Consider the following 24,182-nt stretch of genomic DNA (forward strand, 5'->3'; position numbering starts at 1 on the left):
GGTCTTCTTTGTCCTGAAGGAATGGGAGGTGGGTGTATTCCAAAGAAGCACTAGGCTGTAGTTACCAGACATTTTTATTTACTAAAAATGCTAATGGGGATGCATATTTCCAAATACTCTTGGAAATAAATATTATGTTGACAGTTTGCTTTGCAGCATGACTGCTTCCCATCATTTTATTTTTAATTTTAAAAAAAGAACATTTGGAAGTCAGATGAAGCAGAGAAGCAATATACGTAGGCACTGTATTGTATGTAGGTATTAAATTGCCTATTTTTTGCTCTAATTTGCAGCCCATCAGAACATCCACATTCACTAAAAGCATCAAGCAAGACAATGAGTTCACAGAAGGGTACAGATTGAGTTGCAACCTTCTCTATTCTAAAAGATAAAGGTACAACTTGCTGATTCCCAAGAAAAAGTGATTAATAAAAGCACCTCCTATTGATTTGACTCAGTTGCATCTTCTAAGGTGAGCCTGGAGATCAGCAAGGACAGTAACTATGCAGTGACCTTATTCTCTTAAGAAAAATATAATGTGCTTTGAAGACATGTGCTATAAGACACGTGCTATGAAGTGCTGAGCATAATGTCACTAAAAGAAGCCTTTCTCAATACAACTGTCTCCAGGGGGAAAAAAAAATACTCCCATTCCAGCCATCAGGATTATGATGGAATTTATGATTCAACATGCCGGGAATGGCAGCATGGGGTGAGAGTGGGGTGGTTGATTTACCCTTACTTACAGTAACCTAAAATCCAAAGGCAGGATTAAAGCTCTCACTTGATGGCATATATTTTTTTAATCACAATACAAGTAGTTTGTGATTGTCTTCTTCTGGGATGGTTTTTAATAGGCCTTTAACCTCTTTTCAACTATTTAATCCAGTCCAACACTGCTTAGATTTTTTTTCAAATCAGTCCAGATTGACTAGTACCGCTGTCTAGCAGGCAACTGTAATATGACATTAGTAAAGTATCTTAATTTTTTTTTCTGTGCACAATAAGATAAAGTGTCTACAATAGGATGTGGAATCCTTTTTGTCTTGGAGGCGCATTTTCATTCATCTTCAGACATCTCTTTTGACATTTGTTAGAATAAAAGTGGAAAGGATGTCTCCTGACATTATTCTTCAGATACTAACAACAAAGCCAAGTGGAATAATCATTTCTGAATTCTCCAATACATACTGTTCGTCTACATAGCTGATAATTCCCCTTATCATTATCGTCATTATTTTAAAGAATGGCTTCACAGCACATCTCGTTCACGCTGGTAGTAGAGATGCATTAAAGGAAAGCTGTGAACGATGAACATTAACGCTACGCTTTGGCCTGCATGAAAAAAAAAAAAGCAATCGATTCACCAAATACTCACTGGGGGTCCTTGTGCACCACGACCTCCTTTTGGACCTGTTACACCAGTAGGACCCTGTTGAAAAGCAAAAATGAAAAACAGGAAATCAGGGTGGTTTTTTTTTCATGCACCTTTCATCGCTGGTCTATGTAGCACTGCTTCATTCAACAGACATTAGCCTTCCCCAGTTCTTCCACCCGCTCTGATAGACCTCCCAGCATTCAGAAGCTATGCCTGTGACACTGTGGGACATAGTATTAAATTCACTGACAATGTGCTAAACCTGTGGGTACTTTTGGGTTAGCAGCTGCTTCACAAACTATGTGTGTGTGTGTGTGTGCGCACTTCCAATTCGGGAAGTGGTTTCACTGACCTGTGGACCAGGAGCACCAGATGGCCCTTGTGGACCGGGGGATCCAGCGTCTCCTTTCTGGCCAGATTCACCTTGCTCACCTTTAGCACCAGGCTGGCCATCAGCCCCCTGCATTGGGGAGAAAAGTGGGGAGGGGAGGAAGAAAGCCACAATGATAGACATCAGGAGTGATTGGACGATTTAATAATAGAAGTGCGACAGCTTGGAACTGTCATGCTGTACTCACAGGGGGGCCAGCAAATCCTGCAGGGCCGGGAGGTCCAGTTTCTCCACGCTCGCCCTGAAACAGAAACAGCAGTCGGAAATGGAAAGGAGCCAAGGTCACACACTCAGACTGGGCCACACTGGCCAATTTCTGCAGCTGTAGGGGCAATTCTGTTTTCTAGATGTTACTCCAGGGACAGTGTTGAGTCTTCGGTTAATGGCAATGATGGCGCGAGACATTCTGTGGTTTCAGACATTCTGTGGTTATTGGTCTTCAGTAGCCCCCATTACAACTCTGAGCAGGACAAACCTCTCAGCCTCTCTTAAAGACGATCCCCGGGCCAAAAAGCAACATTTGGCGCGTTGCGCGCCTCGCGCATGCGCGCGAGTGCTGGCGCCAGCCAGTCTGGTCCTGGGCAGCTTGCAACTGCCCGGGACCATTGCAACGTCCCGAGCCTGCCTTTGCAGGCTCAGGACACAACAGACAGGATCTCTCCTGCTGTTCCATAGACAGTAAGATCTGTAATAAGGCTGGTATGTGACCCAACAGACATGCTTTCTAGTGCTCAGACATTATAAAGCAATTGTTTAGGAACAAGCTGTTTCCTAAGATATTCTTAGAGATCTTGCAAATTATCTTTTCAGAAGAGTCCACAGGGCAGTTCTGTAGCACTGTGTGTTCTTTTATAGATACTGCTGCTTTTCTGCATTAATACAATGGTGAGCAGCTTTCCACAATTTGCAGAAATTCATGAATTATCAGCTAGTCTCTAACGGGCTTTTCTAGATGCTAATCAAAACAGCAAGAGCCTTCCAAGTTGATTTCTACATAGTACAATGGGGAGAAAGGGGACCAATTTTCTCTTCACGCAGAAACATAAAAGTACACCTAACATTTGTTCCTACGCTGCTCGTAGGAGTTTCAATAGTTCCTATTAGGATTTGGGCCAGCCTGAATCTTGTCCCCCATTTATCCCAACAAACTTCATTGGAAGGTTTCAGAACGACTGCAAACTTACAGGAGCGCCACGAGTACCAGCAGCTCCAGCTGGACCAGGAAGACCAGATTCGCCCTGCAGGGACAGAAAGGAGATAAAACGTAAGACAATGGAGCGTTTGTTGCTGAAAGAGAATCTCTTCTGCTAGAGGTTGTAGCTCAGAACACAATATGGGATTAAAGTGCTAGTAAGGTGAATGGTCCTGGGTTTTATTAATATGACAAAAAGGCGCATACAGATAGTCCTCGACTTACAACAGTTTGTTTAGTGACCATTCGAAGTTACAACGGCACTGAAAAAAGTGACTTATGACCATTTTTCACAGTTATGACCGTTGCAGCATCCCACATAGTCATGTGATTTACATTTGGGTGCTTGACAGCTGGTTCATATTTATGACGGCTGCAGCGTCCTTGGGGCATGTGATCCCCTTTTGCCACCTTCTAACAAGCAAAGACAGTGGGGAAACCAGATTCACTTAACAACCATATTAGTAATTTAACCCTTCAGTGATTCACTTATCAAATGTGGCGAGAAAAGTTGTAAAATGGGGCAAAACTCACTTAACAAATTTCTGGCTTAACAACATAAATTTTGGGCTCACTTGTGATTCTAAGTTGAGGACCACCCGTATCGTATAATAACTCTTTCAACATTCTGATAATTGGTTTATTATTAGAGCAGCTAAACCATTGGGCATCATAAGGAAATAAGAACACAATCCTTGCTCATTTCATGACTGTATCGTAAACCGTGCAGGTGTAGTGGGGGAAACTGGCTGAGATTTGCGTACACTGTGGAGACTAGCCAGACTAACTACGTAATAAGGATAGAAGATAAATGGATTCCACTGAGCAGGACAACAAAAGAGCCAAAGTAAATAGATAATTATCAACATGTTCTTCCCACTGAACAGTTCTCATTGCTAGAATTCCTGATGCTCTGGTTCCTTCCTAAACCCCAGGAATCAATGAAATTCAGACACACAAGAATTCAATAAGCCCATCAATGTCAACATAACAGAGTTATCAGTACAGATCTAAACTTATGAAATCACATCAAATTGATACTTCATTCACCACGTTTTCCTCACCTCTCTGAATCTAGGTCGAAAAGCACAGCAAACATCGAGTTCCTGTTGTGCATACTGTTTTGCGTATACTTTTTGTCATAAAGAATAGCTTCCAGGTTTTCTCAAAGGCATAGAAATAGCTATTAAGGCACTCTAATGTGCAGTCCTGGCCCAAATTCTCAATGCCGTGTGAGAGAAAACATTACTGTCGAAGCACAACTATTCAGAGGACTTTCACAAGGCCTCTAGCTGCCTAGCTGCCACATGATCTAACAAGAGACAGGACCTCTTACCTTCTCTCCACTAGGGCCAGCAGGACCAGTAGGACCAATAGGGCCAGTCAATCCCTGACAATGGAGAAAATGAAGAGTTAGATGTGCTGATAGAGAGCCAGAGCCATCCATCTGGATCAACGGTATCCCAATCTTGAGTTTACATCCTCACCTATTAAACCAAAATAGGTCCAAACCGAACTAGTGACTCACTTCATCCAGTTGAGCCTCTTTTTCCTTGAATCTGGCCATTTTCAACTAAAAGCCATTCTACACATATAAATTGCACAAAACATACCGCTTGAATTAAGTTATATTGAATTTTCTATAGCACCGTCAGTCTTCTTCTGCCTGATCTAACGGCCCACTAGAAAAGGTAATCGTAAACGTTTTTCTTAGCTAATTATCCCCAGACTTTTTCTAATTTAATACCGTTAGCATATCCTCCCCAGTATTTGGGTTTGGATCTCGGTCTTAGTCCACCGTGTTCTGCCACCTAATATGCTTAAGGAATGAATGAAGGTGGTATAGCTGCAACTCCAAGCATGATAGTAAATACTGAACAAGATTTGGGAACTAAATCTTGTTCATAGCCAACTTCAGTTCTCCTTCAGGGCTTAGATGAGGAGGCGAGGATGTTGTCCCTGAAAACCCCCACCTCCTGATGCCATTCTTCCGTTAAAAAATCCAGAAGATGAGGTGCTACCATCGAAGCCTGTATCCTCCTGCACAGGGAAAGTATTGTCTCGGTTCAACACTGGGGTCCACTGCCTGTGTGCCTTCACTTGAACTGAACACACTGGATAATGGACCCCTTATGCCTTTGTTCCATAATACACTTGGGGGTTATAGTTTAGCAAGCTAAGCACTTATGACTTCATTCCAAAGCTTAACTGAGCCTTTATTTTTATTGATCCTTTACTGGGGATCTCTATTGGATAAAACAAGGTGCTATCATCACAGACTGTATTCTCTTAGACACAAAATAACTTCCAAACATAGGACAACTCCAGAGTAAATCATCTAAGGATGGCTAGATGATAAGGAGGGTTGCCTCTGCAAAGGGTGAGGAGACATGCTCAAAGTGTATCTCACACACAGAGAGACACAAATATACATGCACACGCACACATACATGCACACACACACACAAGTTTTAAAAGCATTAGAATATCTTGCAGTTTAATTTTTCTAAAGCTCTCTTTTAGATTAACAGGTATTGTCAAGGTTTCTGGAACTCGGCACTAATTAAAGTCTAGAATTATAGACCAATATGTTACATATTCCCCCTCCCCACTAGCCATCCATTTATTTCATCAAATAAAACTTTTGCTGCCTTAAGAGAAGTGAAATTGATTTCTACTATGGACATACTCGGCCGCCATCTTTGCCAGGAGCACCTTCTGGGCCTTTCTCACCAGCATCACCCTGTTGGTAAAATACCAAAGAAATAATGACAGTAAGTAGCCCAGATCAACTTGGAACTTTTGATCGCTTAGATTGCAATGTTCTGCTCTTGTCTATTATTTAATTTTATTAAACTTTTTAAAAAAATGACATTTATTTTTTTTTTAAAAAAATGTGTGGCACTATATATACAAATTAAACAGCAATATAACTATTTAATGCTATTGTAACTAAAAATCAATAATTAAAAAAGAAGCTTACACTTTTTTTCTAAACACAGAGAAATTTTAAAAACATTTTCCTAAACTATACAGAGAATAAAAAAAAAATAACTGAAGAGGGAAAACAAACATAGGAAACTGAGGGAAATTAAAACAAAACATTATAAACAACTAAACAAAATTCAACACTTTTTAAAAAGCCAGCCCATCCAACTCTTGAAAATATGGTGCTATGAAATTCTAGGGAAAATCGCTACTACTTACCCTGTCTCCCTTTGGTCCAGGAATACCTCCAGCTCCTCTCTCACCAGGCATTCCCTGCAGACCTGGGGGGCCTTGGGCACCAGAAGGCCCAGCAGGACCAGGTGCACCCTGGGCAAGAAAAACAAAATAGGGCACAGTATTAATTGCACTAGGTAATATTCAGAGGAGAGCCAGCTTGATGTAGGGTTAAAGCAACAAGCTAGAACCTGGGAGTTCTAGTCCCACCTTAGGCACAAAGCCAACTAGGTTATCTTGGGCCTGTCTCAGCTCTAGAAGGGAGGCAATGGCAAACTTGCCAAAAAAATTGCAGGGAACTGGGCTTCTCCAACCTGGTACTTGCCAGGTGTGCTGGATTTCAACTTCCAATCTATACTGGCCAAAGAATTGTGGGACTTGACTAAACACTTCTGGTGGGCAGCAAGCTGGGGAAAGCTCTTCTGGAAGAATCCAATGCAACTTTTTCTTCTTCTTGGCAGCCACTAGGTGGCAAAACGAATCAGCTTCATTACAGAGTAAGAAAATAAGGCAAAGAAGTGGCCTACCTTGGGTCCATCAGTACCAGGAGTACCAGGAAGCCCTCGACCACCAGCCAAGCCTTGCGCACCTGCAGGTCCACGTTCTCCTGGGAAGCCACGTTCACCCTAGAAAGGAGAGATTTTCCTTAGTGCCATTGAGATTCTATACCAGGGGTCTTCAAACTTGGTCCTTTTATGACTTGTGGACTTCAACTCTGCCTGGCTGAGGAATTCTGGGAATTGAAGTCCACAAGTCATAAAAGGACCAAGTTTGAAGACCCCTGTTCTATACAGATAAGTAGTGAGTCAAGTTGCTGTTTCAGTAGTTCCATTTATGAGCAAGTTCAGAGGCTCAAATTAAACTGTAGGTGACTTACTCTGGGACCAACAAGACCAGCAGCACCAGCCTCTCCAGGAATGCCCTGAAAGCAAAACAAGAGAGTTAGAAACAGAAGGCGAGGGAAAGAAGCTACTAAAAATTAACATGACACCCTATTAGTCATTAGCAAACATGGCAAACTAAAAAACAAAATCCATAGATCCAGGTGAAGAAAAACTCAACTCACGTGTTAAGTCTTAATTTGGATTGACATTTTTTTCAGCTTTTTCATTTTTAAATATCTAACACATATTGGCAAAAAAACCTCTACAACAGTGGTTCTCAACCTTTTTATACGGCGACCCCGGTCATAAGCAGGTGGTGCGCATGCGCGGCATCACCCCCTGCGTGGCATGCATGCACCGTGGCGCCCCCTGTGCGGCACGCATGTGCGGCAGCGCCCCCCTGCGCCGCCCCCTGCGCGGTGCGCATGCGCAGTGCCGCCCCCTGCGCGGCACGCATGCACGGTGCTGCCCCCACTGCCGCCCCCTGCACAGCGCGCATGCGCAGCATCGCCCCCTGCGCCGGCTGACAAAAAAAATGGCGGATCGCGTTGTTTGGCGACCCCCGTGAAATGGTCGTTCGACCCCAAATGGGGTCACGACCCACAGGTTGAGAACTGCTGCTCTACAAGGTAAAGTCATAATGAGAATTATATACAGGAGAAATGGGTTGTCTCTGATCATACATGGTTATGCTTGAAAAATTTGACCGGTATGATTATGCCTATTGTTATTAATAGTTAAGTGGTTCTATGAATACCAGAGAGACAAATATCAACATTTCAGAGTAACAGTGATATATATTGCTTCCTGCACTGTATGCCTACTAAATATCTCAACAGTGATTCATCTATTTAGCAATAGCAGGGTTTCTTGGCCACCTTGTTTGGCTGAAACACCTAATTTACTTTTGATACTGAAAACCTATTGGTGGAATGTAAGCAGTTTTTCAGGAGATGCTTTAGTCAACACTGTTGAATTCTTCTGCTGGCATATCGTTATGATGATGATCTTTATTATTCTACCTCCATCACCACACACAAGACTGGACACATTATATATCAAGTAATGGTACCCATAAATATTAATTTCTGATATAGCATCCATAAGCTTTCTTGGACTGCTGCCAAATAAAACCCACACTAGGTCTACATTCAAACTCAATGAACATCTCCAGAGGTCTTCAAACATAAGTTGAATGGTTATCTAGCAGAGATTTTCTAGTAGACCCTGCACTGAGCAGGTGATTGAACTAGATGATTTCTACAGTCCATTCCAACTTCAATGATATTATTCCTTAAGAAGTTTTAATCAAATATTGATTTCACCCCAAATATAACTATACTATACAGGCACTATATACAGTGCTTGTATAGTATAGTTATACAGCCTGGACCTATTCAGCATGCTAACACAGATGCCCATCGCAAACTAACCCAGCTTTCCTGAAGTATTTTTTTCCATGATGATTTCATTAGAAACTCAGCTTAGTGTCAGTGCAGAAGTCTGCAATTCTATAGTTTTGTTTAGCTATTACTGAATAATTTATAATCCACTGTGGTCAGGAGGGATCAGGTTAGCCCTCTCATTAGTTACTTTTTCAGAAAAATTCTTTTTCAGCAATGTGTTGCAACTATCTGTAACCGCTATCCTTTCGATGATTACAGACTATCTAAGAAGTGTGTTCTGAAAGATGTATACTATGTGTGTTATCCTGGAAATCTTTAAGCTCAGTGGCAATTCAAATTACTTCCACATCTAGAAGTTATTTTAAGTCTGTAGAAATGACACAGGAAAGACTGCATGTCGGACTGGTAAGTATTTATGTAGTATGTACTAAATAGTAATAAATATTTATTACTTACTTGGTCACCTGGTTTTCCACCTTCACCTGGAGGGCCTGGGGGGCCTGGAAGTCCCTGAAAACAATATATTATTTTAGTATTAGGAAGTCTCATTTCATTCTCTTCAAAAAGTAACAGCTAAGTGGGCCCAGTGCAAAAAAGAGAACTTTCAGATCCAAAGGAACAGTCTTTAACTTATCATCAAACATAAAGTAAGTCTAGTAATGGACCTGTGCAATAGGTCCTATCATCCTACCTGGATGATAGGACAACTACGGATACATTCTTGTTGTGGCTCTCAAACATCTGCAACAAAACTACATCTGCCTACCTGAGCAGATGCAACCCTGAAAACATGTTTACACCTTGAGGAACAGATAAAATTCAATACTATAGACCAGGGGTTCTCAACCTTGGCAACTTTAAGACTTGTGGACTTCAACACTCAGAATTCTTCAGCCAGCAAAGCTGGCTGAGGAATTCTGGGAGCTGAAGTCCACAAGTCTTAAAGTTGCCAAGGTTGAGAACCCCTGTGTATAGACAGATTTCATCTCCTTTCAGCAGGAACTGGGGAGTCTTTTCCTCCTGCCTGTGTCTATTTATACTCCCCTAAACAAACAGATTTACTTGCTAGGACTAGGCGGAAATGTCCTATAGCATGATAGTAAAGGGATGGAATAGAATTGCTGACTTACTTGGAATCCAGATGGTCCAGGAGCACCCTGTTCACCTCTCTCTCCAGCAGGCCCCTGAAAATAATATCACCATCATCATCATCAACAACAACATCAACAACAGCACTGTGAGCCTAACAAGATGTGGAGAAATAAAACTCATGTAAGCAAAAACCAGAGATTACTTAAAGATTACTTACAGTTATGTCTTATTAAATGGATTCATACTCTCTTGCGTTATTGGAAGTCCCTGAATTTCAATATAGTCACATTTTTTTATTACAATTAAAAAGGCCTACATAGTATTGTGTTGAGCCCTCAGCAGCACAATGCCAAGTTCTATTACTCGTCTTAATGGATTCTATGGTTCTGCTGTGATCATCACCATTTTCTCCCACAGCTTCATTTCCTGCTTTGCTGTAAAAATCACATTCTATCCATAATTTAGAGCTCTTCCCATACCTTTTAGCAATGTATGAAATGATAACATGAGACAAGATGGTGAAACCACAGAATTTGCAAACATGAGTAACAGAAATTGACATTCTACTGCTGAGGGCTCAACACTTAAAAGTGTTTGAACCATGGAGACTGGATTAAAATCCACTCTGCTTATTGGGAGAACATGAGCCAGTCTCAGCCTAATCTATCCCTCAAGATTTTTGCAAAGATAAAGTGGAGTATGAAAAAAAACAGATTTGTGACTCTTTGAGATGTTTACAGGAAAAAATAGCTATACATGTAATAAAGAAAGAAACATTAATATACAGAATACTCCACCTGCAAATCAAAGAGGATGAATGAGAAACTATTATTTAACTGCATCCAATGAAAGTCAGTGACCTTTGCTTAAATAATCTGTTGAGTTATCAGTTTCTGATCATAACAAGCCAAAAGAAAATCCTGCTAATCCTCATAAAGACTCAGTCTCTCTAAACTTAAGAAAAGATAGGATTTGGATTTTGCCTCCTTTCTGTAATGTTTATATCTAGGTAATCTGTAGATGACATATTCCAAAAAATAAAAAGAAAGCAAATACTCACAGCAGGTCCTGGTGGTCCACCTGCTCCTGTCTCGCCATCTTTGCCAGGAAGACCCTGAGAGAAACAGGTGCAAAAAAAAAAGCCTTCATTAACCATGTCAACTCTCCTTCCATTACCCTTAGCTAATAATCCTTGCTCTGGGAAGAGGAAGGGGGGGAAGGAGGAGGAGTTGGAGGGGGAGGAGGAGGAGGAAGAGGTAGAGGTGGTGGTGGAGGAGGAGGAGAACAGTTTTGGTGGGGTTTATACATATTTCTGGAATCTCTGTTTTCTTTCTTTTAATAATTCCCAAAGAGAAAAATGTTCAGCTAGACAAATATGTCAAGATTTGTCAAAATGGAATGAAAATTTGTAACTTTTGAAAAAAATCTAGGATCGCTGTTGCTTGCATCTCCTTGCTGAGGGTAGCAGGCACTCCAAAGTGTCCACTGGCAATTATAAAAGTGTAGCACAAATACACTTCATCACTGTACCTATTGGCATTAGCTGCTCTGTACATGAGTGAAATGCTCACGAAAGAAAGGAGACTTGGAGACATGCACCTGTATTTTGAGGCTTCTAAAGCATGTGCATAATTCTGGACAAACAAAATTGCTTTTCAAATAGTTCAAGGTTCTGCATCCCTTTCCAAATAACTCTACCAAACTAGTGTGTTTCATTGTTAGAAATTGGGTTGATGAGCTTCCTTGGGAATACATTTATAGGAAACTTACAGAACAAAGAACAGCAACACTGAGTTGTATAAGTAGTTTTAATGTGCTTCTGTACCAGCACTGATTTGTTTGCATAATTGGTCGTGAAAATCATTTCCCAAAGCCTCTTATCACTGCACCTCAACATTTAAGATCTCGGCTAACCTCTGCCTTCCACAAATGTGGTCTAAGAAGGCAAGAAGAGGATGGACTCTTCTCTGAGATATATGGAGAAACTTAGATATTTTTATTACAAAGTGGGGCTGTGTTATTTTACTTTTTAGAGAAAGTATGTAAACAAATGGAAAAAGACTTTTTAATTGTAGAGGGACAGAGAATAAACTCACTCGTAGTCCAGGAGCACCAGGTAGCCCCTTCTCACCAGCTTTACCAGCTTCACCCTAAATAGAAAGATAAACAAAATAATTTATAAGCACATTTTATTAAAGATAAAACATCCACCTGGAGAGTCTCTACTTCTCAAACTCTGTGTCCTCTGAGCTTACTCTTTCTCCACTGTTATAACAGGATATAGCATTTATAAGACCACAGAAACTATCTAAGAGAAGAGGAAAAGATATGAGATGAAAACAGGAGTCAAAATTTTATTTATAGGACTTAAGAATGGTTGGGAGAAAAAGGAAAAAAAATACAAAATCAGATAAACCATCTGATTGTGATTAAATAATGACTTCTTGTTTCTGGTGATGTTGAAGAGATATTTGGGCTGAATAGTATGTTTTTGGGAAATGTCTAAAATGATAACAGTTTTTGTTATCTAAATGAAGAGTGATTATTTTGGGCAATGTTTAATACTTCTTTATTTCTTTTTTGTAATGTTTAATTGTTAGGAGAGAAAGAAAACACAGAATAAATAGAAAAAAGGGCTATATTTTATGTTATTAGGTGTTTTTGTTAATTTATATTAGATCTTTGCTGATTAATAAGGAGAGCGAAAGATTTTGAGATGAGTTTATGGAGGTATAGAATGAAAAGTTATGTGGTTGTATTTTAACAGACAATGATGAGCTGTTAAACTACTTTTGGATTTTTTGCTAGAAACTAAGAAAAATGTAATTTTGATTTTGGGATTTGATGATTAAATTATACGAAACTATAGAAGTAATTAGGCTATTGTTAATTTTAGAGTAAGAGTTGGATGTACTTCTCATCTATTGCTGTACCAAAGAAAGTCAGAAGCCATTCTTTTTCTTTTTTCTTTCCCTTTCCCACACTTTTATCTTGCTTTTGGTCTGATTCTTTTCTTTCTACTTTCTATTTTTTTTCTTGTTTGTTTACTTATTTATTATTTTTATTTTATTTTCAAAATGTAATAAAATGGTATTTTTTTTAAAAAAAAAGACTACAGTAACTCCTCAAATTAGGGAAATAATATGGTAAATAAGGGTAAATGATGGCTAAATTGGAGAACAACAACAACAACTCCAGAGACCTTTCTGTTAGCCACCCAAATGTCATGCCTACTCCCTATTTCTCTTCAAAAGTGCCTGGGTCATGCTTCTAGGAGTCAAATATAGCTTCACTTACATTAGCACCTTTGGGGCCTGGGAAACCCATAACACCAGGCTGACCACGAGAACCTTGAGGACCAGGAGCGCCAGGCCGTCCATCTTCACCCGGAGCACCCTATAGAGAAGGAGAAACGTATAGGTATCCCCTGCAAAAACTGGTAAATGGCAAGCCACTATACACCTAGCTTGGTAGAAATGCTAACTTGGTCTGGAAAAGGGGCTGTTTGCTTTATAAACCTATTTTTAAAAGGTCAGTGCAAAACCAATATATATATATAATTATATTTATTCACCATTTGTACTGTCTGCTGTACAGTGATAGGATCAAGTCCCCAGTGAAAGTATTTAAAGAGTTATTGTGGTCTAGAGGTAAAAGTGTTGGATTAGAACTGGGAAGTCACAAGTTCTAGGCCACCATTAGCTATGGAATTACCCAGGACAACAGTACTTTTTTTCTTAGCCCAACCTATTCACAAATCTGCTATTGTGGGGATAAAACTAATAAGAGATTCCCTTAAAAATTGAGACCTGGAAGTAAGACAGAATACAAATCTCACTAATAAGAATATTAAAAATAATAACAATTGATTCATCAACAATATAAATACATATTTTCATATAAAGATATATTTCTGCTGCTACTTCTTTCTTCATCTAACACAATCATAAACAGGGTTCACATGCTATGCTAATACAGGTTGTTGGCTTAATATATTGTCTTAATCAGTGATGGAGTTCAAATATGTGAACAACTGGTTCTCTGTGTGAATGCTGTTTCCGGAAGTCCATTCTGGGCCTGGGCAAAAAATTAGCTACCGGTTCTGCCGAAGTGATGCGAACTGGCTGAATTCCACCACTGGTCTTAATCCCCTGCTGTGATTTATAAATCATGCTGTATAGCTTATTAAGTTGTGGAAATATGGCTGTATGTGGTTTACTCAATAAACTATGTGTAAGCAAATAGTGGCTTAGCACAGTATGTGAAGCAGGTCATAGTTTTAAATCCAACTTCAGTATTTTTTTTAATTCTCCACACAAACTAATGCAAAAGAAATGTTTGCAATTCTGCATTATTTTATTATCATAGTCTTCTATCTTAACCATGTTCTCAAACATTCTGTATGCCACAAGAGGAAAAGTACAGAATTTTACTTACAGATGGGCCAACTTTGCCTTGAGGACCAGCATCCCCAGGACGACCAGTGAGTCCCTAGTAACAAGAGGTTATAAAAAAGGGAAATTAAGATAGTTTTTTACTTCTTTAAATGTTGCCAATAAAATTAATTCTGTTAATTTATCCAGTACTTTCATTGTCTTAAGCCTTAAGGTACAGTAGCTGAAGCAATATGCCCAAGATACCTGGCTGAAAGATTGTTATTTTATTTATTTATTTTTATGCCACCCATCTCACTGTCCAAAACAAACTCTTGGCAGCTTTGTCTAGCAAAACTAGTGTAGCATTTTAAGAGACGGATCAAAATAAATTACAAATAGAAATGATCCAAAGAGATCCTTTTACTGCTGTAAATACAGATACAGCTGCAATTGCTACAGTCAAACTGCTGATAACTTTTTTCTGTCTGCAAAACAGCAAAACTCACTCATTCTAACTCACACCTGGCACTGAAAATGAGACAGATGCCAGTATTAAATCTACAAATTTAAACCTGGTCCTTCCTGCAGAACTTTTTTGAGTCAAGATTGTTCAAACAGGGACCTGTATAGACACAAAATTTAATCTGAAGCTCTGAGAATTATGAATGCCACAAAACTGGCTTAGCATATTTGATGGCAAAAATGGAAAATTAAGAGTTTTCTGTATCCACTTGATGCCATCTAGTGGTTACTTGTACCTACTACATTACTAGTAGGTATACGCTTCAAAATCTAAGGGACTGGTTTGGACAAAACTCAGCAGCACTTTTTCATGTGGCTGCTGATAAAAACAGGATCGCTAACATGATCGCCAACGCCCGATAACGGATATGGTAGTGATCATAATTGCAATGTCCATCAACTATAGCATGCAATTAAATAAAGCAAAGATGAGCTATACAGGTTGGCATAACATTAGTTCATTATGAAGTTCCCAACAGGCATTATACTCCAGTATATTTTTTAACCAGATACAAAATATAAAACAGCTCCACATTATTGCTTACAGATAATCCTCATTAAATGATTGCTATTGAGATTGGCAACTGAGTTGTTAAATGTCACTAAGTGAAACTAACTATGCTTATGTTCTTACTTCAGCTTTGCTTTACAGAACTGCAAAGGTCATAAATGTGAGGACTGGTTGCTCAGTGAGGCAGTTGCTAAACGAGGATTGTTTGAATAACCCCTTGCTTTTAGAAATAGAGATCCAAAGCAAAAAGGATCCAGTTCTTCAGATATACTTTAATCCATCCGTATAAACCCAACCTGAAGCCACAGCTGTGTGAATGCTTTTCATTTCTCTACACAAAAAAATGTCTTCTACTACCTGACACTACCTATGTATCGGGTATATTAATGCACATGCTTTATAAGCAGGCACGATTCACTTATATATAAATAGTAGCAATACTATGAAGACAGGTCTTCTCAGGTTAAGTGATATTCTTCCACAGTGATGTGGGATTTATTTATTTATTTATTTATTTATTTATTTATTTATTTATGAGACTTATATACCGCTTTAAGTGCAAGCACTCTCTAAGCGGTGTACACCAGTAAGCAATGTATATATATATTTACATTGCCCCCAACAATCTGGGTCCTCATTTTACCTACCCCGGAAGGATGGAAGGCTGAGTCAACCTTGAGCCGGTGAGATTTGAACCGCTGACCTGCTGAACACAGTCAGCTAAAGTGGCCTGCAGTACTGCACTCTAACTGCTGCGCCACCTCGGCTCCCTTGACTAGCTGTTTTTCACACTTCGGGGGCGTCTCCCTTACACGGCTCATTCAATTCCACATTGATCTTACCCGGGCACCAGGCAAGCCGGGTTCTCCAGGTCGTCCAGGATCTCCAGGGGCCCCTTTGGCTCCCCCAAGACCAATAGGGCCACGTTCTCCAGGAGCACCCTATTGAAGAAAGGTTTAAGCAAGAAATACATTCATCAAAGATTTTTCTGAAGAATACCAGGAAAATCTGTATTTGGACCAACGATCTACCATCAAATTATCTCTGGACACACCTGCACTATATATTTTGAAGAGGTTTAAAACTCATTTAATTATTCTGATATCCTAAAAAAAAAACACACACACAGAAGGGTTGAACAGAAAATAAGCTAAGTTTACCGCATAGCTACATCCTAATCTTAATTATTTACCTACATCTGTAGTAAAATAATTCCTTCCTCAAGCTAAGTTACAAAGAAGGACAGTAGTAATCACAAATGGATTTATTCAGTCATTCAATTTCTCTCCTACCTTTTTTTCCAGGAGTTCAACTTGGTGTACCCAGCACTATCTCCTCCAATTTTTCTTCCCCCAAAATAATAAAGAAGCGAGATAGGCTGAGCTAGCAGATAGCGACCAGCCCAAATTTACTCAACAAACTGCCATGAGGCTAAGCCTGGTCCAAGGTGTCTTCAATCCTACTTCAGTAGCTGAGCTGCCATACCACACTAGTTCTCCCCCATTGATTATGAAAGAACTTAGAACATTATGAAAGAACATAGGACTTTATGAAACAATATAGGACAGGGGTAGGCAACCTTCTGGGAGTTGAAGTGCACGAGTCACAAAAGAGCCAAGATTGCCTACCCCTGATATAGGACAATGAAAGAAGATACTTCTTTAGTTCAGTGTTTCCCAAACTTGACAATTTTAAGGCATGTGGACTTAAACTCCCAGAATTACACAGCCAGCAATGCTGGCTGTGGAATTCTGGGAGTTGAAGTCCACATGCCTTAAAATTGTCAAGTTTGGGAAACACTGCTTTAGTTTATACTAATTTGGGGAGTTTTTTCTTTCTAAATGCATACCTTCTGCACCCAAATCTAATTGGTAAATTGTGGATTTTAGAAGTAAAACTCCACAGGACTGCTCATCCCCTATCCTAAACACTATACATCTATGAAATGGATACGGTTGTGAACCTTTCCAAATAAAAATGTCAATTAATTGATTCTAAAGATATATTAGAGGATATCTACAACGGGCATACTATGTTTTCTGCGAAAGAATCCATGAGCTAGGACACTATTAAAGGAAACACAGAACACCATTTTCAATCAAAGAACAGAAAGAAAAAAATAGTACCGTCTTTCTAATTTTTTAAAAAAATGTTATTCCAATGCAAAGGCAGCAAGTTCAACACTCACTTTGGGACCAGCTAATCCATCCTGACCTGGAAAACCACGATTTCCAGGGGAACCCTGAAAGCAAAAAAAATAATAATTTCAAAGTCAAGGACGGCACCATCATTACCAAAGATTCAGCAGGAACTCTAGATCACTTATAGCTCTTAGAACAGGGACACAGCAGAAGCAAGAACCCTCACTAGGCTAGCACAGTTGATGAACGAATTAACAATATAATTACTATACACAAGAAATATCTGTGTGGATCTAAATAATATAACCTGTTCTAAGGGAAGAGCCTCAATGCTCTTAAGACCATTTTGCATAGTAGGGCACCTCGGTTTCTGCTATTCCCAGACGTACATGCCTGCAATGCCAGATTGGCATCTGCCTTTGGCATAAGAGCCAACTTATTTTCCAATGGAAAACTGAAAGTTTTAAATTGGAAAACTTAGTACTCTTCAGAATTTGAGTCAGGCCATTTCCCCATTGGAAGGACATTGGGCATTATGCTCTTTCCAATTTCTGAATTTTGGCTGTTTAAAGCAAAAGTTGAATTGACAACTATACTTCTCCCTCTCAATAGCCCAGGCAAAGCAAACAAGGATGGAAACAATGAAATTCTTCTCTCCCACCACCCTAGATGGTGTATGGGTTGGGAGGATTTGTACCTGAGTGGTAATATGGCCACTTAAGAGCAAGGTACATTAACTATATTCTATGAATGCAATAAATAACAGCAACAAAGAGTCCTATAGCTACTATGGCCATGAGCTCTGACCAAATACAATTTTCTCTTTATATCTTCTGTGCCACAACGGTCCAAACATTTTTGCACTTAAACACGAGTTCACTCTACAGGAGCTCTTGTGCTGCAATCTTTAAAAGATTAAGAGACTGCTGCTTTGGGGACTAGAACTCAATAGTTTCAAAAATTATGGGTCACTAACATGACTTTATCATGGATTATCTGGGTTGCCTTTAATTCCAACAGTTTTAGTCAAAATAGCCATTAACTGTAAGACACTACCTTAGGCAACTTCCAATCTAAGATTAATTAACCCTTTGCTTGGAATTTACACCACATGTTGGAGAGCCACTGCCTCAGATGGGAAGAGGAGTCAAGCAGGGAATTAGCTTAGACTCACTACATAGTCACAAGAGGGCCAGATCTAACTCCTCTGAATGCCTTTGAGCCTTATCTGGTCTTTTCCAGCACAAGCTACCAGTTTGGGGAGATTCCTGTGGAATAGGCATAGAACAATAAAGTAGCTAGTTTAAGCTCTACATATATGAGTCTGGTTGTTTGCGCCTGACATCACATGACTGAGCATCATTCCAGGACTACTCCCTGCAAATGGTATCACTTACCCTCTCTCCGGGTGGTCCAATTGGTCCTGCAGCTCCTGGCTCACCACGAGCTCCTCTCTTCCCTTCTTCGCCGGCTGGACCAGGTGCTCCTTGTGGTCCCCCAGGGCCCTGGGGATGAGAAAAAGTAAAGGCTTAGTTACATCTTTCATATTCCTTTATCTTTTATCCAATAATGTCAAAGTTCTATCAATGATCACTATAGTTTTTAGAAAAAAACATTTTGAAAATCACCCAGAATTTAGGTGGCCCAATCCCTTTAGCAGGACAATTATTCAGAGAGACAATCTCAGCTATTTTTCATTTTAATCTTCGCTGTTTCAAGGGTTATTTCTTTGTTGCCCAGTGGATTAATTTTTTTAAAAAAATATTGTTATGGATGGGCAGGACAAGACTTAGTCCTTGCTCTAACCCCTGGGCTAAAATCTTTGCTTGACTGAAAAACTTTAGTTGATATCCAGCACACCCAGATGGTAATGCTGCCTAAGATTACAGTAAATAAAGGATTGACAATAGTTGTAATTTTGTTTCAAAGCCCCAGTAATAGTTGATGGCCATCAGCAATCTTTTGATATTATGTTTGAAAGAGGAGTTATGAGATGGGTAGAAATTACTCGTCATTCTTATCCCCAAATATGAAAGCTAAGGGAGTAGCAGTGTGTGTGTGTGTGTGTGTGTGTGTGTGCATATAGTAGCATAAAGCCAGCCTACATTAGAATTAGAAATGGCAAGAGCTATTTTATTCTCACAAAACCCGTGGCTCTGAGTTTCTCTAGTTATCTGATGGGGACAAATATTTATAGGAGCATAAATGCTATGAACCCTCCAGCTTACACTCAGTCTATCTATTCATCTAAATCTGTGTTTCCCAAACTTGACAATTTTAAGGCATGAGGACTTCAACTCCCAGAATTCCACAGCCAGCAATGCTGGCTGTGGAATTCTGGGAGTTGAAGTCCACATGCCTTAAAATTGTCAAGTTTAGGAAACACTGATCTAAATAAAACGTGCATCATAGTTTTATGAAATTCCAGTGATTTCCAGGGTTTTCTATTCATTTATTTGTATCTTTTTAACAATCCACTTCCCTTTCCACAGCTTCTTCTTAGAAGGCCTCCGGGATTTTATTAAAATACAAAGGAGATGTGTTCATGACAGTGCACAGAAATACATGAGGCACTAGAGAAAAATGCTTGCAATTTTATTTTATCTTTGGGGAGGAATGAAAGGGATTCTTTTTTAGCAACTCATTAGGTGAAACCTTAAGAGGCAGGATAAGATCTGTGGGCCGGTTGAAAAGATAGGAAATAAGTAGTGGCAGACTATAATTTCTTTTAGCCCAGCTATTGGCTAAAGGACTCCCACTTTGCCGCTGTTTGTGTGGGAACTCTAGACTTGCAAAGATATACCTGTGATTGGGCCTAAAACAACTTAATTCTGAACATATTTTCAAATAATAATAATAAAGTTGGAAGGGACCTTGGAGATCATCGAGTCCAACCCCCTGCTCAGGCAGGAAACCCTACACCATTTCGGACAAATGGCTGTCCAGTCTCTTCTTAAAAACTTCCAGTGTTGGAGCATTCACAGTTTCTGGAGGCAGGTTGTTCCATTGGTTAATTGTTCTAACTGTCAGGAAGTTTCTCCTTAGTTCTAGGTTGCTTCTCTCCTTGATCAGTTTCCATCCATTGCTTCTTGTCCTACCTTCAGGCACCTTGGAGAATAGCTTGACATCCTGAATTAGTGGTGGGATTCAGCTAGTTTGCATCACTTCAGCAGAACCGGTAGTTAATTTTTTGTTGTCCAGGCCCAAAATGGACTTTTGGAAGCAGTATCCACAGAGAGAACTGATTGTTCACATATCTGAATCCCATCACTGTCCTGGATCCATCCCATGTTTAAACTGTACAGGTAATCTCTGTTTAGTGACCACAGCTAGGACTGGCAACCTGGCCATTAAGTGGAAAGGTTGCTAAGTGAAACTGCAACTCTGCTTATGATCTTATTTCAGCCTTTCTTTGCGTTGCACACCTACAAAGGTTATAAATGCAAGGACTGGTTGCAAAGTTACTTTTTCATCACTGTTGTAATTACAAAACAGGCAGTTGCTACATGAGGACTACCTGATTAAGATGATTGGGAATCAGAAAGACTATTCTCTGGAAAGATTCAGATACACAGAAAGGACACATGTCGAAACTGAGAAATGGGAAAAGGAGAAGGGGAAGCACACAAAACTTCCTTGTATGAGTCAGATGCATGGCTGATACTGCCTATCTTGCATGTTAGTGCTTTCCTAGAACAAGGTTCTTTTTCAGCTCTGCTACCAAAGAAACTTTTTATTATATGCCAGATTTTACAAGGCTTCCAAATGGTGACCTTTATAAGCAGCCTCAGACCCTTTTAATTGGAAATTAAACTGAGTATATAAAACAACTGAACCTGGGACGCGTATGTAGCACATCTCTCCTATCAAAGCTTTAGATTCCTGCTGGCATCCAGCTTGTGGTTTTAAAGGAACAAATTATTATTTTCATTCAGGTACTTATTCTATGACCCAGGCTGTGGAAATCTGGATGACCAGTAGATGAGAGCAAAGATCTCGCTACCTCTTTGCTCCCATGTAGTGGCCATTTAGATTTTTGTAACTCAGTTTGAGTATCCCAAAGTTATTTAGTAATGAAAAGGCATAAACTGATTCCAACCTACCTTTTAGGCGTAAGTTAGTGATGAGTGGAGAAAATGGGATTATAGTCACCTACTTGCTGCTGGCATCTGTCCCATTTTATGTTAAATGTAACATTTCTTTTGCCCAGAATGAAAAAATCTAACTATAAGTCTATAGATTAACAACTACAACTTTACAGATTTTGTAGAGGATTTCAGTTGTACATTTGATCCTAATTGAGCTTATTTGATTTTCTCTATACAGGGACTATGCAAACAAGCCATCCCTATATAAAAATCTAGCGAGCCCAGAGAAAATACAGATATTTATTTTGATGAGCATCAGGCTACTCATTCACCAAATCCCCATATAACACAGAAAAAAATGTGACGAAATTTATTGAACACTTTCTCAGCCTTTTTGATTTGAAAAAAAAAATGCAATTTCAGTTACAAGTGCATGATCATAAAAAAAAATAAACATTTTCCAAGTACTATTTGGAATCCGAATTTCCAATGATTTATTATATGCCTCCTCTGAACATATTAAAGGAGCCTTGTAAATGGTTGCCCTTCATATGGGCTGGGATTACAACTCCCTAGAGGGTTTCTGTAGAAACAGAACTTTGACAAAGAGTATATAAAAGAGCATAAATTCAAGTCTAGCGTAAAATGACATGCACATGATCAATTACTTACAGTTTCACCCTTGGGGCCTTGTTCACCTTTGAAGCCTGCAATTCCAGGCTCTCCCTACAGCGATAGAAAGAAAAATGTTAAAAGAATAAAACAACATCTGTATCACTTTAGGCTACCTACTGATCAAACCAGCAGAACTTTTAAAGCAATATCAGCTACAAGGGATGCTTTAACAGTAAAGAGGGTGCTCATTCCTTAGATGAAAAAGAATCATTTTGAAACCATGGTTTTGTAACAGCACCTGTTCAGTTCAGCCTGTTACTTATCCCACTATTAAATAGGCTTCATTTCCCTGTTTAGATATAATACATTCCAGTAATTATTTTTTATACTTTTTATGAATTTTCAAGGATATGCCTGCAATCTTTTACAGCTTCTTAAATCCATCATGATGTCGGTTATTGCATGGACATCATGATTCTTCAGTAAAGAGACTGATATAAGGTGCATGTCTAGAAGACCAATAATTTCACATTGGAGAATTCTTCAGGAACATGTGGGCTTCCATTCAGGTTTCCAAAGCTTATTGTTTTTTATTAGTTTATAAAAGCATATACCTGTATTTCTTATCCCTTCTAATTGACTAGTAATGCAATCTCAAGCAAGTTAACTCAGAAATAAGTCTTTGAGCTCAAGATGACTTTCTCCTTAGTATGTTTGTTTAGGATTGAATTTTCCAGCTGTCATCTTCCCAAAATGTAACTCACGTACAGTGAGAATTAATTACATTTTCTGTAGTCTCGTTGTGCTCTTTTAGCAATACTTCATATTGTCACACATGTTTTTAAGGGATCTCTCTCTCTCTCTCTCTCTTTTCTCCTTATTTTCTGAGATTTATAGAAAGTTAAGGAAAGCAAAAAAAAAAAAAATCAATCATTACTCCTTACCAGGTTTTAGAGAAACTTAAATATATTTCTCATCACTTTCAAATGCCTCCAAAACAATCAAGTAGGAAATAATTGCACCCCCTTCTCTTAAGTCCACATGTAGAACTTTATGGAAATAATGGACAAGTGGCAATCATTATAATAGTTACTGTAGGCAGGCAAGGTTTATGAAATAGTGATTATTGTTCTTTAACCATCCATGACAAATCCCAGTTAAGATCAGCATGACAAGAAGCCATCCAGAAACAGCCTCAGAATGAAGCACTAATGATATGAATCACCCAGAATGAAGGCACCCCAGATGCAAGAGGCAGGATCCTGAGCAATCAATCGGAGTACCAGGCATGTCACAGTTTCACACTATCCCTATATCAGTTTCTTACCGCCTGACCTTTGGGACCCAAAGGTCCTGTTGCACCTTGTGGCCCAGGTGGTCCACGTGGGCCAGGAAAACCAGGAGCACCAGCAATGCCAGGAGCACCCTGTTAATCGAACCAAGAAACCCAGAGTTAGGAATGAGAAATGCAGGTGGATTGAGACACAGCGGGCTATTCAGAAAGATCACAATTGATGTTCAGAATTTTGACAGGTAATTTAGACCAGAGATTATGTGAATGTTCCTCAAGTCTTCCACAGTCTCCAATTAGTTTTGCTTTTATATTCGTCTAATCTGCTACTTACTGCTGATCCTTTGGCACCAGGGATCCCATCATTTCCAGGGTTGCCCTAAAAGCAAGAAGAAATCTGTGAGCAAAATACCTTTTAAAAAATCATTGTCATTTCAGAGATTTTAAGAAAATAATTTGCTTAAATTGCAAGCAAAGCAATTGGTAAACTATTCCTTCTCTTTAGTCAAGTTATAAAAGGTTATTATAAAATATAAAATGTAGTAATTACACACATTAATTACTTCTAATATGTGACTTAATTGAAACCCACAAAATTATCTTATACATATCTTTTGATTAGAATATGTTACAGTAACAAACTATAAACAGGTGGCTTAAAGCACAACATCTATCACAACCATATTTTTTCCTTCCCAGGTTATTCACAGACAGGTGGCTAAATGAAGAACATTGTATCAAATGAGGGTTTTTTTCACCATAACTACTAGTCTGATAAAGTAACCCAAAACAGCAATGGATAGAAAAGTTCTGGTCTTGAAATATGTCAAAATAATTTGGAGTAAACAATATCAAATGGACAATTATTTAATCTGCAATTACAGCTTAATTTGTTATTATGGTTTTATAAAACAAATTAGAATTTGCTTCCTAAAACCTCAGTCCCTACAAAAATTCAAGGAGTTTCTAATATGAAAAAAGTGGATGTTAGTTCTTACCTTGAATTTTCCAAAACTCTTGCCAATGCTATAATTTGTATCTCATTAAGAGACAAACAAATGAGAGCTTCCCCT

At 39.1% G+C, this 24,182-nt stretch overlaps 1 protein-coding gene across 3 annotated transcripts in view; it reads right to left on the reverse strand.

Moving 5' to 3' along the window:
* COL2A1 (collagen type II alpha 1 chain) overlaps positions 1 to 24,182 on the reverse strand; it is an 88,486-nt gene that overhangs the window by 21,509 nt on the left and 42,795 nt on the right. For all 3 annotated transcript variants that reach the window (XM_039332764.1, XM_039332762.1, XM_039332763.1), the window contains 21 exons: positions 23,444 to 23,488; positions 23,146 to 23,244; positions 21,876 to 21,929; positions 18,513 to 18,620; positions 17,163 to 17,216; positions 15,817 to 15,915; positions 14,003 to 14,056; positions 12,863 to 12,961; positions 11,662 to 11,715; positions 10,626 to 10,679; positions 9,604 to 9,657; positions 8,930 to 8,983; positions 7,061 to 7,105; positions 6,711 to 6,809; positions 6,169 to 6,276; positions 5,651 to 5,704; positions 4,298 to 4,351; positions 2,954 to 3,007; positions 1,957 to 2,010; positions 1,731 to 1,838; positions 1,379 to 1,432 (listed from right to left, as the gene is read on the reverse strand). In XM_039332764.1, coding sequence (XP_039188698.1) covers positions 1,379 to 1,432; positions 1,731 to 1,838; positions 1,957 to 2,010; positions 2,954 to 3,007; positions 4,298 to 4,351; positions 5,651 to 5,704; positions 6,169 to 6,276; positions 6,711 to 6,809; positions 7,061 to 7,105; positions 8,930 to 8,983; positions 9,604 to 9,657; positions 10,626 to 10,679; positions 11,662 to 11,715; positions 12,863 to 12,961; positions 14,003 to 14,056; positions 15,817 to 15,915; positions 17,163 to 17,216; positions 18,513 to 18,620; positions 21,876 to 21,929; positions 23,146 to 23,244; positions 23,444 to 23,488 — 1,458 coding nt within the window. The remainder of the gene's footprint in view (positions 1 to 1,378; positions 1,433 to 1,730; positions 1,839 to 1,956; positions 2,011 to 2,953; positions 3,008 to 4,297; positions 4,352 to 5,650; positions 5,705 to 6,168; positions 6,277 to 6,710; positions 6,810 to 7,060; positions 7,106 to 8,929; positions 8,984 to 9,603; positions 9,658 to 10,625; positions 10,680 to 11,661; positions 11,716 to 12,862; positions 12,962 to 14,002; positions 14,057 to 15,816; positions 15,916 to 17,162; positions 17,217 to 18,512; positions 18,621 to 21,875; positions 21,930 to 23,145; positions 23,245 to 23,443; positions 23,489 to 24,182) is intronic.

Source organism: Crotalus tigris, unplaced genomic scaffold (assembly GCF_016545835.1).
Source record: "Crotalus tigris isolate CLP2741 ecotype Arizona unplaced genomic scaffold, ASM1654583v1 scf7180000024462.759394, whole genome shotgun sequence".
In the NCBI taxonomy this organism is placed as follows: Eukaryota; Metazoa; Chordata; class Lepidosauria; order Squamata; family Viperidae; genus Crotalus; species Crotalus tigris.